Source organism: Sinocyclocheilus rhinocerous, unplaced genomic scaffold (genome assembly GCF_001515625.1).
Source record: "Sinocyclocheilus rhinocerous isolate Xijiao unplaced genomic scaffold, SAMN03320098_v1.1 scaffold1549, whole genome shotgun sequence".
In the NCBI taxonomy this organism is placed as follows: Eukaryota; Metazoa; Chordata; class Actinopteri; order Cypriniformes; family Cyprinidae; genus Sinocyclocheilus; species Sinocyclocheilus rhinocerous.
Window position 1 is genome coordinate 129,724 of NW_015633205.1, and position 17,256 is coordinate 146,979.

General features: G+C 36.0%; 1 protein-coding gene across 6 annotated transcripts in view; it reads left to right on the forward strand.

The window, feature by feature from the left end:
* The window catches only part of LOC107743940 (nuclear factor 1 B-type), a 95,973-nt gene extending 84,319 nt beyond the window's left edge, over positions 1–11,654 (forward strand). For 5 of the 6 annotated variants that reach the window (XM_016557393.1, XM_016557394.1, XM_016557398.1 and 2 more), the window contains exons 11-12: positions 5,005–5,093; positions 10,722–11,654. In XM_016557393.1, the coding sequence (XP_016412879.1) occupies positions 5,005–5,093; positions 10,722–10,851 (219 nt within the window). In that variant the 3' untranslated portion in view covers positions 10,852–11,654. The remainder of the gene's footprint in view (positions 1–5,004; positions 5,094–10,721) is intronic. The other variant, XM_016557399.1, reaches the window with a different exon arrangement.
* The last annotated feature ends 5,602 nt before the right edge of the window (positions 11,655–17,256 follow it).

Genomic DNA, 17,256 nt, shown 5'->3' on the forward strand with positions numbered 1-17,256 from the left:
TCTCTCTCTCTCTCTCTCTCTCTCTCTCTCTCTCTCTCTCTCTCATACACACACACACGCTTATTGCTAGAGTTCGTTAAAGTAGGATTGGCAGTACTGACGGAGGTGGATATCCTCACGTAGCAATGTGAAAATACCTCACATATTTTTCTATTAGTCACTCTTCAGAACAAATCAAGCTTTAATGGCACTTAACTTTTTTTCAAAAGTTTAAGTTCAGAGAATCTAATTCTCTCCGTCAGAGAATCCTTTGATAAAATAATGTATATGACCCATGCTGGCAAAATTACTCGGAATGCGCACTGACTAATTTTGAGCTAACGTACAGATGAAAAAATGACGATTTTGGTTGAATTTCAAGTTTTCACAAAATGAGTTCATTAAGCAATCCCAATGCCCCAAATAGTAATTAAACATCTAAAATTTTCTTTATTTGCACGTTTTCTGAGAGGAGTACCTTTTTCTCTGCTCGCTTCTCGTGGTGCCACTGACTGACATTTGAATCACGCACATAAAGGCGCTTCCGCCAGCGCGCGATCCCGATAAATATACACACACTGTATACACAGAATTACAGTATTTAAATAGGCTATTCACGCAAACATAATCTGTTATGTCTTAACTGGGGAACTGTTTGGGAAAAACATTTGATGTGTAACATTATATTAGATCCATGCAGTACAGTAGGACTTACTATATAGGCCATCTGTCTCGTTAAACTAACAATAAAATAAAAAATCGCTGTTCTTGATTGAGCTGCTTTTGTAGTTTTAATAATCAATTTATTTGTAATAAACACACAAATATGATTTTCACAATTTGATTATTTGTTTTTCTTACTTGAATGCTTTTGTTTATATGTAAAATGGAAAAAAGTAATGCACTAGGCCTATTTGTTTCTTTCTTATATTTGTTCTACTTTTGTTGTTGTTGTTTTTTTGCATCTGTTCTGATTTTTAATAACAAAGATCAAATAATACAGGCTATATTAATATTGATAAATTATTTGTTTATTAATATAGTAATTAATAATAAGAAGGAAGTGGAGGAAACAATGCAACGTTGCTAGGTGATTTTGTGTTGGAACCTTCAGAAAACTTCAACTTGATTTTTCTCAGAACTGACTTTGCAGACTTCGTCGACTTCGAACGGGTGTAGCTCAGTAATTTTTCGTCCGAAAATAAAAATTACACATTTTTGAAAATGTACTCGTTGTGACTCATTTTGCCAGCACCAGTCACGAATACTGATATAATCTAATATATTGAAGTTTGGTAATATTAAAATTGATAGTAATAACAAATGTTACTTGAGCACCAAATCAGTATATTAGAATGATTTCTGAAGGATCATGTAACACTGAAGACTGAACATTTAGATTTGCCATTACAGAAATAAATTACATTTAAAAAATATTAAAATTGTAATCATATTTAACAATATTACAGTTTTTACTGTATTTCTGACCAAATAAATGCAGCCTCGAGCATAAGAGACTTGTTTCAAAAACGTACAATCTTACAACCCCAACTATTGACCCCCCAAGCTACAATTGAAGTTCTTGTTCAGTGTTAAGAGTTTCTCACCTGATTTATGTTTCTTTATCAGATTATCAGACTAAATATTAGACTATGTGTATTTCAGCCACCCAAAACTCTTCGGATGAGCATTAATCTTTGACGTAAATATAGAAAATCAATTCACCTTCCTATTGCAACAGAATACGGATTTGATTTGGGAGTGTATAGGTGCTTTCCAGGAATGGCAAGAGCTATTGACAGTGTGCCACTGAATATTCAGAGAGTCGTTTACCACTTCTGTATGTGACGGGGTGGCATTAGCAAATGGAATGTTCCACTAAGTGTCAGGATTTTCATTTACATTTACATTTACATTTACATTTAGTCATTTAGCAGACGCTTTTATCCAAAGGGACGGTGCTATAACAAGTCTCAGTTAGCTTAACGCAGTACACGTAGCAAGGGTTTTTTAAATAATATAATAAATAAAAAGAAAACAGATAGAATAGAAAAAGAATAGAGCAAGCTAGTGTTAGAGGTCTTACAGATTTACTCTGTTGTTGTTTTTTTGTGGATGGCTTCTCACACTTTCATGCATACAGCTTGTTGCATGCTTGTGTGCATATATATATATATATATGACTATGTAATTTTCCCCCCCGCTCATCCACATTGACATAAGGCGAGACACTGCAGGTGAATAGGGTAAAAAAAACTAATAGTTATCGCCTTACTTACCCAGCTGATTGATTACATTGATAATTGCAAGCATTTTTTGTATTACAAGTTTTCTAAAATGTTAGGTTTAGATATGCAAATCTAGTCATTATTTAATGAAATATGCAGTAATCTGCATACATTTCTAGTACAAAAATCGGTAACACTTTATAATAACTTTCATTAATAAATCATTAACAAACATTATAATGATTAACCGATCATTAATTAATGTAAATTGAAATGCTTACAAATGTCATTAAACTTTCAATTCATATGATCATGCATTTAAAAAAAATCTTCAAATGATTTTGACAGATGGTTTACAATGATTAAAAGCTTCATTAATAAATCATTAACAAACATTATATAATGCTTAACTGATCATTAATTAATGTTTACAAATGTCATTAAACTTTCAATGCGTTTTAAAAATCTGCAAAAGATTTTAACAAAAATTACACAATTAATATAAGTTTATTTGTTAATCTACTGTTGAATGCTTACACGTGTCATTAAACTTCAGTTCACATATTAGCTAATGCTCATTTTTACATTTATAAATGTTGTTTAAATATAGCTTAATTATTAATTTTAAGCACTTCACAAACTATTCATGTTAATATATTCATTAACTCATAATCACAGTCTGTAAAGGTCATATATTTGGTCTTTGTTTGTTGTGTAGACTTCTACTATTTGCACATCTTAAATCATTTATTAATTGTTTGTTAATGTTTTTGCAGTACCCAATCTAAAGTGGAAACTATTCCTCAATTGTAAATGATAATAAACATTTACTAATTATTCGTACCTTCATGAGCAGTCATTTTGATGGCAAAAATTGTCCCAAATGACCAGAATTTACCCTATTTTCACATCTTTACAAATCATTTATTAATAATTTGTTCATGTTTTTGCAGTACCCAATCTAAAGTTGAGACTATTCATCATTTGTAAATGTTTATAAACATTTAAAAAAAAATTTGTATCTTTATTGGACTTTTAGCTACTGTAACAACGTTTGTGTAAAGGGTGGTTAGTTAAGTTTAGCTAAATGCATGGTAGAGACATTACACACATTGTAATTTGGGTGCAAAACGTTTTTATTGCCTCAACACTTATATTAGTACACTATTGTGAATCATTAAACAGAATATTCCTTGAATCATACAATTATGTATGATTCAAGAAAATACTTAATTTATCATTTATCAAAACAATGCAATATAAACAGATTGAATCGTGTTCCCTTATAGTAATCAAATTGACTTCTGTACACTGTTGTTGACCACTTACCCAACCCTTAAACCAACCCATACACCTGAGCCTAACCTTACCTGTATCACACCTCAATAGCAGCAAGTGTTGTGCATTAACAAAAGCTTTTAATTATTGTATAACATCTGTTAAAATCATTTGTAGATTTTCAAGATGTGCATGATCATATGAATTAGAAGTTTAATGACATTTGTAAGCATTTTAATTTGCATGAATTGTTAATTATTAGGTATTGTTTAATACATTTATTAGTAAACATTAACAAGCACATTATTTCACGTTTCTAGATATGTAAATATATATATTAATGATTCGTTAAACATTACATAATGTTTGTTAATGATTTATTAATGAAAGTTATTATTAATTTTAATTTAATTTAAGTTTTTTTACATATTAGAGTCCAATGTTTTTACAGAGGGAATTTTGTCTATCTCATTTTTGTCACTCCATAATTAAGAAAATGCTTAGAACGGACAGAACACACTATATTTTCACAATTTTTGGGGGATTAAAATGTTGTATATAATCAAGCAAATTATATATGAACAAATCCCTCTGTAAAAACCTTCAGGATATAGACAGGAATACAAATGTAAAGTTTGGTGTGTGTACTACTGTACTACTGAAGTGGAGATTTATGGCTCAGTGTAGGAGAAAAAACTCATTTTGAGAAAACGGCCTTTAAAAGTATGTATTGTAATTCAAATCTATTGACACAAATAGATAAAAGTGCTATAAAAGAAACACTTAACAGTGTCTTTTGGATGTTTTCTCTCCACTAGTCTGAAAAAAAGACTTTATGAAAAACCAAAAAGCCCAAAATCTCAAACTTGACAGATGCATGGAAAGACAGTGTTTTTTGCCTGCAGTGTCTCCCCTTAAACAAATGGTGTTTTATTCATTTGTGACCAAAAACAATCTGACTCTACTGACCAAGATCAGTCTCTCACATAGCATGTTTCAAGGTATGCTTCAGTGAAAACAGGTTGCTTTGACAATTTCTAACAGCAATTAAGTGATTGTAACTGCATGTACCACTTGGAATGCATGTGCCTCCTCCCATTCCAGTGCATTCTGGGACAGATGAATAGTTTCCATGTAACCCAGCACCCCATTTTTGTATACTAACCCCTTCTTTTGCTTTCAGGATGGTTAATAATTAGACCACTAATGGTATTGCATGACACTTGTGACTACTGCCTTTTGTTTATTTACGTTTTGATGGCAACTTTCTTTAATGGAATCTAATTGTAATTTAAATTAGGTCTAGAACGTAAGATTTAAGATCTAATTTAGAATTATTAATCCTGACCATTAGTGATGGTGTTTTCTTAATCTATTCATTTAAGATTATCATCAGATAAATGTAAGAATATATGTTGAAATGAGCTTAGGTCTTGCTCCAGGTCTTGTTGCATGCTAAATGTGTGTTAGTGCCGTTGTGCTAGCCCAGTTGTCTGACTGAGAGGTGTTTGATTGACAGCTAAGGATTTGTGACTGGCCCGTGAATCAAAACATCAGGTCATATGGCTCAGAGGATTCCTCACAGGCTTTGGGGATTTCTTGGCAAAGGTAAACGTTTCCTTTATTTTCAACCCACCTCTCCATTAAATATTACCATGTACAACCTATATCTGCAATTGTCTAACACCACTTCCAATCCAGTCCAGATCAAGCCCCCCTTTTTCTGTGCTTTTACACTCATCACAAAAAAAAAGAAAAAGAAAAATACAGACAAAAGCAGAAGTGTATTTGTGATGAATTTTGTTCATGTATTCGTGTTTAAGGCCATTAAAGGGTTAGTTCACCCAAAAATGAAAATTAGCCCATAAATTACTCACCCTCAAGTCATCCTAGGTGTATATGACTTTCTTCTTTCAGACGAATCCAGTCGGAGTTATATTAAAAATCTGTCTTTGATTTTTCAAGCTGTTTAATGGCACTCAGCGGGCGTTGCAGTACATCAGTCCAAAAGAAGTGAAATAAAAGCGCCCATCCTTAATAATAATAGTATAATAATAATAATAATAGCCTCACACAGCTCCGGGGGGGGGGGGGAACAAAGTCAGTGTTGCAACACCCACTGAGTTCCATTAAACAGCTTGAAAGATCAAAGACAATTTTTTATATAACCACGACTGGATTAGTCTGAAAGAAGAAAGTCATATACTCCTAGGATGACTTGAGGGTGAGTAATTTATGGGCTAATTTTCATTTTTGGGTGAACTAACCCTTTAATGCATCACTCATTTATATAATGGCATAACATTGTCATAAAATTGTCAAGATAAAGATGTGCAAACAACATGAGAGAAAATTTAATGTGCTTATTTGCATTTTGACTTCTAACTATATTTCCAAATGTTTTAGGTCCATCTCATTTGCCCTTCATTAAACTTTGGTTTCTCAAAGTGTCATAAAGGGAACTTCACAAACCTTTTTCAGGCTGTTGCAAGACTGTGAACATCTGGATGAGCAATCTGCGGCCAAATTTATAGGAACTTCACAGTGAAATAACATGAGAGAATTATTCGCTGAAATTGGTGGATTTGAAGGTTGTAGGTGCTACATGTGGATGCATTTAGAGATTTCTCAGCTTCTCAGAGGCTTTGATATACTGGCATAAAGCAGTTATTGTTAGCATGCTAAAGCACAGCACACTAGAGCCATCTTCAAGTTAAATCTACTCATTCATTCACCAAATGCTGCTAAAAATATTTGAGCAAAAGCTATACTAAGATAAACTTATTAGATAAAATTACTGAGGTTGGATGACTAGCCAATCATCCTGATCTATTGTTACCTGTTTCAAAATAGCCATAAGACATAAATTTCACTAAGAGATGAATTTATCCAGTGTTAAAAACTATCATACAACTATTTAAATACTTTTGTCATTCACTGACTGTTAGTGACAGACAGCATTCATTACAAATGGGTCTCAGAGGCAAGACTTGCTTTCTGACACCTTATGTGCCTCTGCCCATCTTAGAGACAATATTGTTTATGATTAATGATTTTATTTAGCAGTATATTTGGAAAGTCACACTTGGTCAGCCTTCCTTGATATTTGTTGTCAGACTTCTGGAAGCAGGCTATGTTCATCAACTGTTCTTCTTTATAACTACAGTATATATCTACAGTTGATGAATTCATTAATCAGATAAATTAATGGTTAACATCCTTGCCTTCCTGAAAGTCAGGAAGTTAGAAAGATGATTACTGCTGAGAAAAGAGCAGAACTCCAGCATTAGTGCAGCAGCATCTGTCTAAGGCTCACTGACAGGAGAGAGCTGCATATTTGCAAAGGTCACCGCTAAGCTTGGGTTTTCAAAGCTGAGGCCGTCAAGACTGTTTACTCTGGTTAATAACCTCATCTGTCCTTCTGCATTAAAGCTTTGCACTGTTCTCTTTTTTTAATTTTTTTTATAAATGCCTAACAGTGAAAGAATTTTAAATTGAAATCAAGATCAATTCAAGAAAATTATATTTCTTGAATCCCCTCTTCAGATGATAATGCATCATACAGGGCTTACACATTTTATGTTGCTGCCTTAGGCTAAAATGTTTTTTATTTTAATTTTTTTTTCTCTCCACATCAGTCTACACTCTCCAAATCAAAAACCAGTTTTGTGATAACTTCTTGTGTGCTTAGGGTGAATGTCTGTTGGAAGATGAACCTCTGAATACTTTCTGAATCCACTGTAAGCATTACAACATGCATTATATGTATGTATGCATATATACATATAATGCATGTATGTATATATATATATATATATATATATACACACACACACACACAAATATATTGTGTCTATATATTTTGTTATTCATATATTATAGTCTATATCATTGCCACATATTTATGGCATTTTAAGGGAAAGCCATGTATTCTTAGAATAGTCACTGCTGCTATATGCAATCAAATCTTAGTGTAAGGTGGGCTTAGTGTGAGCAATATGTCCTTGAACTATATCCTCTTTCTTCCACTTTTGTAGTCTCTCCAGGTCTCTGCTGTGGGAAAGGCCTTGCTCAGCACTTCCTCACTGCAGTAACTCTGTGGAAAAGCAAAGTCGCACTGAACACACTCTCACTTCCTTCTGTAGGCATCAGGGTTACAGGCCCCTGCTTTCTTTCCAGCCCCTTTTCTGGCCTCCTAATAGACCACGCGGAGTATGAGGGAAGAATGTTCCCTAGCAGTGGCTCACCCTTTATTTATTTATTTATTTATATTTTTAATGGCTAACATTATTGAGCATTGAAAAACAACGCACATATGTTACATTTAAAATATTCAATAAAAGTTTACTAATTATCATGTTTCTGTCAACTGCAAAAAACAAACTTGCAACACAGTTGATAGAGGCAGAATGTGTGCTGTGTGCTTCAGATGAAGACTAATGCAGTTGAAGAGTTGACTTCAGGTCATTGACATTGGAAATGTGATTTGTCGGTTGCATGTACTAGCAAAGCTGCAGTGCCGCAGTGTGATGCATGCCAGTCCACAGCTCAACACAAATTGAATTCAAGCCAGACTTGCTTGTTGCCATCCTGTAGGAATTGGGTCAGCAATCCATTAAAATGGCATTAGATAATCTAATTTAGCGTCTGATTCCAAAATGAAGCAGGCCCATGCATGCTCCTGCAGGAGGGTGGACATTTGAGATGAGAGACCCATAAGCGACTCGTGAAGAAGCAAGAATCTGATAAGGGAGGAAAGTTGTTTGTTCTCCCTTTTATCCCACAACACCCATCTCCCATGTGAAAGGGGCCCATCACATCTGCGCTTGTCTGGTAGCCGGGGAAACCAGACAGTAGGTAACACCAGACTGAACCTTGAACTTGGGAAACAAGGGGTAGTACCCCACTCCACGGCAATCCATCAGACACTGTTTATTGATGCTCTGTAAAGGCAAAGTTTAGGGCAGTAGTGCATGAGACAGTTTACGAGCTTGATGGGTGGTAGTCTGTTTTTTTCTGGCCCATTAGTGATCCTTTTCCCGGATGCTTTTATTTCTTTGTGCTCACTTTCCCTGTCTAAGAGACCACTATGTTGTCTTTGGGAATATTGTATATATGAACCAGCTTCTTAACTAAGCACTAACTCAGCAAGACTGGTCAGAATTCTTTCAAAAAAAAAAAGTTGAAACTGGTTGATTGGATTCTTTTGCAGATGAAAATATAAAAATGATAGTCTTTTTAGAAGGGTTGATTAGCAAGACACCTTTAATTGTATTAAATATATAAAGAAAGAAAGAAAGAAAATTAAATACTACATATATAACGTAATATTTTAACAGAAAGAAAACTCTTATGCTCACAAAGGCTGTAATTTATTTCTGTGATGGCAAATATGAATTTTCATTACTAGATATTGATAGATAATATCACTACCTGGTACATACTGCTTGATTTTTTCAGTCTGGAAGAAATGGGGGGAAAAAGATTTGAAAAAAAAAAAAAATGCAGTGCGTAATTGTAATGCCATTGGATTTTTTCATAGGAAATGACGAGACTTTAGTCATCAGCTCAAGTCTCAGGTAATTGCAACAAAGTCAAAATCAAGCCTTAAGTACTTTAATACTTAGCAAGTCAAGTCATAAATCCAAACAGTGATTTAAGTCTGATTTGAGCCTGACTCTCCTGTCCACATCTCTAAAACACTTAATCTCTCTTTTCCTGTTAGATGATTTCTATCAAGCCAGGACAGCAGAGGGGCTGCAGGAAAGAAGAGAGACAGAGCTCAGTTAGTCCTTCTTGTAATATACAGTATTTAACCCTTTTTAAAGAGAGTTTAGTCCACATTTGATTTGGTTTCCGTTGATACAACTTTGTGACTCTCTTTGTGACTCTTTCTCCTTAAAGTCTGACACAGTGTGCGCTGAAATCATAATTTGCAGCTCTGTTGTTTAAACATGATTTCAGGCATTGGCTGCAAGTGATTTGTGTAAATCTCAGACTGAAGCCTTAGCTGCATTCAGGGTGACAGGCAGCCGTATAACCCCGGGCTACCTCAGGAAGAATAAAGTCACTGTTCCACATCCGCTGGGTCCCTGTCCTTCACCAGCCACTGGCTTTAGCCCTTGTCTCCCCCTCAGAAAACAAACAACAAACTCCCAAAGAAAAGCCCACTAAAGCTTTGCACCTGCATCCAAAGCAGTGAACCCAGGGAAAAGTCTTTGCACACAACAGTCTCCTTCCTTCTCCTTCAATCAGCCCACCGCCCTCCACCCCTCCCCGGGCCTGTCCCTTTTCTCTTTCAGGGGCAAAAAAGAAACGAGTGAGTCGGGGGTACAAAGAGGTGGCTGTGTGCGCCGGGCACTGTTGACAGAGCAGGAGTACAGCCTGTAATCTGTGAGCAGAAAGATTGTGTTAGGCGATTGGGTGAGACAGGTATTTCAAACCAGGGCTGGGGAAAAGAAGGGGGGCATACCAGGGCTCTGGTTTCTGGCCTGTCTAATTATTCGACACATGTACGCACCATTCAGCTCCCCTGTCCTCCCCCCAGGGAACAACATGCTGTTTGTCCACCCCAGTGCTTTTGCAGCCGAGATTCGCACCACGTCTCGCAATTAACAGTCTCGTGTTGTTGTGCCGTTAATGTGCTGAATGCAGATAGGAAAGTTCTGTAGACAGTCTCGCTGACTTAACCCTATTGATCTGAAAGTGGGTGTCAGCTGCAGGGGGCTGAGATGGGTGCGTGTTCTTGGGGAAACTTCCCCCATGCATTTGCATTATGGGTGCTTTGTTTTTCTGTGATATCCTGTTCCCTGACACAATCCTGAACTCATATTATTTGTGTGTGTGTGTGTGTGTGTGTGTGTGTTTAATGGAAAGGCGTATTTTTCAAAAGAGGGTGGAAAAAAGTCTAGACCTGACATGGCTCTTTCATTAACCGTTTCAGATTTAAATAATTTGATGTTTAATGAAAACTTTAAAGGGGTCATATGATGCTGTTTTAAAGATCATTATTTTGTGTATTTAATGTAGCTGTATTTTAAAACTGTGTATGTGTCATGCCCACAGTAAGGCATCTAGAGTTACTTTGTAAACAGTATTTGTAATAAATACTGTAAGTATTGTTTGTGATTAGGTGTGATCAGTCTAATGCATTTATCGTGTGCAATATATTGGATTTTTTTTTTAATGTTGATTTTAATAACTCTCATAATCTGTCTTTTCCCTGTGTGTCTGCAGTCCTGGTACCTGGGCGAGCTTAATTCCATTCCAAGTGTCGAACGGGACTCCGATTCTGCCAACAAATGTCCAGAATTACAGCATAAACATCATTGGTGAGCCCCTCCTCCAGGCAGAATCAAGCAATTAAAGGGGGCCTAAAACTGGACCCAGGAGAGACAGGTCCTCGGACAAACCAGCAAGCAGCACTTATACAATCGACATGGACCTTTATTCCAGCCTCTCAAGGACATTGGCTTAGCGCAGTAGAGTGAGTTGGGTCAAAGCGTTCTCTTCTGATATGAGCCACTCCACGCCAGTCAGTCATTGTGTAAGAAAGTCCCTGAACTGAGATACTGTGATCTTTACCATACAAACTTTAGATGCCTTACTGTATATGCATGACATGCTAGTCTCTTGTTAGTGTTTCTCTTGTTCTCATGTCACTAGTTTTGGTTTACAAAACGATTTAGAAGGGGGCGATCACACAAGGGCTGGCTGATTGGATGCTTTGTAAAGCAGGCTGCAATTGGAACAAACTATCATCAAACAAAGGCTCATCATATTCATTACATAACCATAGGAACAATTTTCAATGAACTGAATGTTTCTATTTTCATATTACCCTCAAAATTTAATTTGCCCCTGGTGCAAAATCTTTTGAATATGTAATCATGTCAATCCTGTACTAATTTTCTTTTAAGGTAAAGGTAGGAATTTCCTATCCAGAGTTAAGAACTCTGAAAACTTTTTTTTCCTTCAAGGAAAGAAAAAGCCTGAATTACTAGGTAAGAAATACTACCCTTTTTTAATTTCCTTCGAAAACAATTTTGAGAAAAATAAGACAATATCTCACAAGAGGCAAGTGCAATTGAAATGATTTTACTGAAGGGAAGCTATCACAGTCTGTCTGCCCTAAGACTCTAAAGGAACGGGGAGTAAATGTTAACTTAAATTTTTTTTTTTACAAATTTAACATTTAAAAAGTGAACCTAAATCATAAAAATAAGAATGGTATCCTTGATTCGGAATACTAGGGGAAGCTGAGGGTGGAAGAGAAAAGTGGGATTGACAGCGAACGTTTACGTGAGCATAACTGAACACGAACAAGACAGCACTTACTTTGAGCCGTACCCAAACATGCGGGTAGTTTTTCTTCTTTTTATTTATTAAAATGAAAACATAAAGTCGATGAAAAAAGACTCAGACACACAGCGTGTATAAAATGGCTTTTTTTTTTACATATTACTCACCGATCTAGTATGCATGTTTAGTCAGATGTTGGCTTGTAAAGCTACTGTTTACATTTGATATCATGAGAAACAAGAGGATTGCAGGCTGGTGATGTGTATGTGTAAAGCTGTACTCATTTCAACACTAACTTGCAGGTTGAGGCGAGGTCTCAAGGTGCTTATTTCAAACCCACTTTGGTAGTTTCAACTGTCGCAGTCCCAGAAATCGATGATTGCTTCTGGCATTTGCAATGCCATTGCCTCTCCAATCAGACATATAATTAATCTTTCCAATAATCTTAATTTGCACGAAAATATATAGTCCACATTACGTGCCTTGCGTTCGACTATAGAAAACATCACTACACTTGTTTTTGCTGCATTTATTACCGTTTTAGGGGAAAAAGTAACATTTTTATGATAAGAAATATTTTGTACTCTGGATGAAATTGTGACATTGATTTTTAGCTTAATTTACTACTTTATCTCACATTTACAGTGCGTATCAAGGCTGTGTATAGTTGCCGTTCTAAAGTATATAATCAACCAGCATTATTTTTTTTTTTTCCAGTATTTTGGTGGTTGTCATTTTTTGATTTTGTTTGAATCATGTGTTGTTTGTTTGTTTTTCCATCTTCCAGTTATTATTGGGGAGGGCGGGTCCAGATTTATAAGAATTATGCAATACCAAGTTTTGCCTATATAGGTAGTGATTTTAGCTATGTAGATTATTAGAAGCTAGTACAGAGATACACAGTTTAAACATTTAATTTCTTTCTATGTTGTTGTTGATGATGATGTTGTTGACATTGTTGTTATTTTCCTTTCTTCTTCTTCTTCTTTTTTTGTTTTTTTTTGGTAATTGACCAAAGTGGGAACTGCTTTCTATGCAGTGTGCGACAAGGTCTTTTTTCCCTTGAGTGTATCTAAAGGCAGAGAGGTGCATGAGAGATACGTTTGTTTTGTATTCTCTGTAAGGGGAGGACTTTTTTCTACACTTTGAAGCATGTCTGCAAAGAAGGCACCATTTGGTCTAATATGGCTGCAAAGTCACTGATTTGTCTACTGTGACTAACAAACTCCTTCGAACTTCCCACCTGGGGTGCTAGTTTGACCTTCGGAAGAAGATGACTTTCATAGGGGAGACAGCTTGACTTGAGAGTGACAATCACCGGCGAATCATGCACACTAGGGCATTAAATGCTGGCATTTTTTTTTATCAGTTATCTTCCCTACCCTGTTCACCTTGTCCGGTTAACAATGTAGCTATATGCAATTCCCAAGTAAATGCCTTACATTTTTACAAACAAGTGACTTGTTATAAAATGCGCTACAATCACTGTCACGCAAGTTACTGCGTGTTAGATCTGTCACAATCAGTAAATTTCACTGTTTTTTATTCTTTCCTTTGAAGTGTTAAAATTTACAGCCTTATTGACATCATAGTCCATAGACAAATACCCCCATGGGGAGAATCGATTTTTATATTTATCTCAAGTTATATATAGTTATTTTCAATATTCGGTGAAAGGGAATAACTTAATGCTCTTATGGTCTTGAGGATCACAAAAAATGGTTTTGTACCTACAGCATATAGGCAATCATCCACCCATAGTGTCTTTCAGTTAAACACAGAAGAAGAAGAAAAAAACTCAGGCGTTTTGCTTAACAGGGCATTACCAGCATCAATTAATGGATGGCCTCTTTATAATAACACTTCTTATCACCATGGTTTTAAATTGTAGCCCTTAAATCACTGTTCAGTCTGTTTCTGAGACCTCAAGTCAAGCTGAATCTCTCCTCCTTCACAGAGATGTTTTTTTTTGTTGTCATATATGTGATTAAGCTAGAAAAAAAAAGCCACCCCGTTCAATGTGCACTGTTTTGTTTTTTTGTTGTTGTTCATTTGCGAAAAATAAGTGCTTTGCAGCCGTCTGGCCGTTGGCAGTGCCACTGAAGTGCATTTCCTCCTGGAGTGGTGGAGTGTCAGGGTCATAGAGTCATTCTCATGCTGGAAGCCGTGAAGGAGGCCATAGGTAGGGGTCATCTTGATGGCCATTGTAATAGTTTGGCAATAGCAATAGTTTTCAGTAGTAGTCGGTATGGGTTGAAAATCTGCTCTGGCAGCTTTGTGCACTGTGTTTGTAGATGAATACGTCAGTGTATGTTTCAAGATGATTCTGACACTATGAGAGGAGAGTACATGAGGCTCTTTCTATTGAAATGCCTGCCTTGTTGACAAAAGTGTGTACACTGTAAATTTCTCTTTCCCCGTTTGTAAAACGAAAAACTTTTGACATGTATTCGTGAATTTAAGTGATGTCCATATTTTTTTGTGAAAGCATTCAAAAAATACAAAACTGTTTTGACTTTCAATTCGTGTTACGACTTAACAGCTGTCCGATACAGTACATAAAAAGGTTGAATATGTAATTCTTTATTTTTATTTTCCTGTACTTTTAAAGTGGAGTGAATTCCTGTATGGGACTGTAAATGTTTAAAACAAAATGATGAAGGTCTTTTGTTGTTTTTCGTGTTGAGTAACTTGGATCCTTGAGACATTTCATAAATGTTTGAAGTGTTGTTTTGTTAGTGTGGCCATAGAGTGTGTGTGTGATGTGATTATTTGATATTGAAAACAGGACAAGATGAATAATGTTAAAATTTGTAGGGTCATTATTTTTATTTTTTTATTATCTTTTTTTATTTTTTTTTTATTTTGTTGTTGTTGTTGTTTTGATCCGTTGGGGAACTCCTCGTCACTTTAGTATAAAGGCACCTGATTTGAGTCTCCCAACAAAAAAATACCAGGGTAATGTCACTACACAACATCACAGATTGTTCTGCTGTATTGTGCAAAATAAAACGTGCATTATTTCCCCCGTCAATAGAGGCTGACCCACCATACCATGTACAGAGATTTTTCTGCCGTGCCGACACCGGCACGTAGGCACCTCCATTCTGCAGTGTTTACATATGTCTGCCATGAGCAGCAATGAACATGTTAGAATGAATGCTGCATACTTCTTTTCAGGGCAGACTCGGTACTCCCAGAAGCCTTTGTGTGGACCCACAGATGTCTTTTTCATGTTGCCATCACGGAAGGAAAACAGATGAGCATTTGCACTTTCTGCAGTTCCCACTACCCCTTTCATTGGCACATTGTTTGTTGTTTGGATTACGTCTAGCTAGTGATGATGCTCTGATTAGCCTGAGTGTTCGTATCTAGTTGGACTGAATGTTGTTAAAGTAGCTTGGAACACTTCCCCTCACCATAGTAGCGATATACAGCAGTTTTGTTTTAAAGGGCTGATCTTTTAGAAAACAGTCTTTGTTGCAGAATTCAGTTGTTAAAAGCAGTAAGGTGATGGCCTGGTAAAGCTGTAAAAGCCAAGGTCATGGCTTTTGAGAAGCCACATGGAAGTAACTTATGCAAGGAAGACTAGTGGAACTCATGTGTATTTTCAGCTCTTCTGTGCGTCAGTGCAGGGAAATGACAGGAGGACATTTTGGTCCACATCTATTGTCATATTTCCATTTCTAGGGCATTTACAACAGCATGAGTGATCATTGACATAACAGTAACATAAAAACCAGCATATTATGAGATGTTTACCAAATAGAAAGACAGAAAGAAAGAAAGAAAGAAAAATATTTCAAGCAGTGCCTGTTTCAGCTCAAAGTCTCATTGGACTTTCCATTGTAAAAATTAAAACATGGGATTTTCTTTAGGGAATACAAAAAAACAACAACAAAAAAAAACAGTTAACACAGAATTTATGGGATGCCTCTTCCCATGTTTTAATCCCCCAAACGTTTCTGCTTTTATTTTTTATTTTATTTGATTATTATTATTATTATTTTTTTTGGTCTTCGTTCTGTGTTTGTTTTTTGTTTTTTTTGTGCTTTGTTCAATTTTGGATAATTTTGTCAAATGGGATACCCCAGTCTCTATTTAACAGAGATCCAGTAATAGTTTGGTAGTGTGTTTCCTAGACTACACTTAGTACTATAGTAGATGACAAAAATGTCAGGTGAAAAAAAAAAAAGATTGCCAGCTCCACAGCAGAGTTGTTTTATTTTTTTCTTTTGCTTTTTGAAGGGGGGAGGGAGTCTTGTGACACTTTTAAGCCTGTTGCAAATTCAGTGGTATTGTGGTAGGTGGGTTTATAACATGTCAACAACACTAACACCAACAAATGTTATAAAGTCATAATGGTTATTAGTAGTGATTGTGGAAACACAGCATTGTATGCAAATATTAATGTATGTTCTGAATGTACATTATAGAATCACTTTATCAAGTTTTTGTGCTTTTACTCACAGTTTAAGAAAAACAGGTGTCCTTCAAGAAGCTGTATAGTGAAGGCCTTGTTTTATTTTCTTCTGTTGATTTCAAGCTTTTCCGTTTTCACCGCTATAAACAGGGGGCACTGCCTTGCCTTCGAGCTGGTTGCAGTTGTTGCAGGGGCTAAAAATGCCACAAGATTACAAATGAGTGTAAATAACGCTTGACTTTTTTGTGATTGTTACTGTTTTATCCAGCCTATACTGCTAGCAGCTGTTTTTACTGCAGTCAATTACTGGAAGTGGATATATTTCCTATGCAAAACTGTTTAAACAATAAAATGAGCTATGCTACAAAGCAACTGTTTTTCAGACTCATTGCTTTTTCATTGCTGTGATTCAGTATGTTTTTCTTGAAGAAGTAATATATCAATGACCAGATATGAAACTAGAGCATTGTTTGTAGGTGAAATAAAATGTCCCATATTGCTTCAAGTGGGAAATATAATCACACAGTTCCTTCTGTGGTTTTCTTTAAACCAAACGTAGCCAAAACATCAAACAACTGGATGGGAGCCTCAGGCAAAGCTTGGTATTTTGGGCAAAGACTACAGTATATGTGCAGGAAAAAATGCTTTTTGCTTAACCAGTGTTCAAGTTTTTATGGATAGGAAGATGTGCACACAAAAGCTAGACTGATTATACCCAGTAAAACAGCAAATACCCACCACTGGGTCCCCTAGATAAGCTATAAGCACCAAGTACACTTTGTATCATAGCACAGCATCTCTAATGCTGTAGTTCACTGAGGCCTGAGAATAAGACAGTTTAGGCCTTTGTGGATGTCATGTTGGAAGAACATGAAAACCATGGTCCTGCTGTCTGCTTATCAATTAGGTCGAAACCAGCACCTGGCCGTGGGCACAAACAGAGTTTGTTTGGCTGCAAAAGAAAAACAATGTGGTGCTGTGCTGATATAAAATTACCCCAATGCATAATGGTTATTGTTACACCATTTATCAAAATTGGCCAGTTAA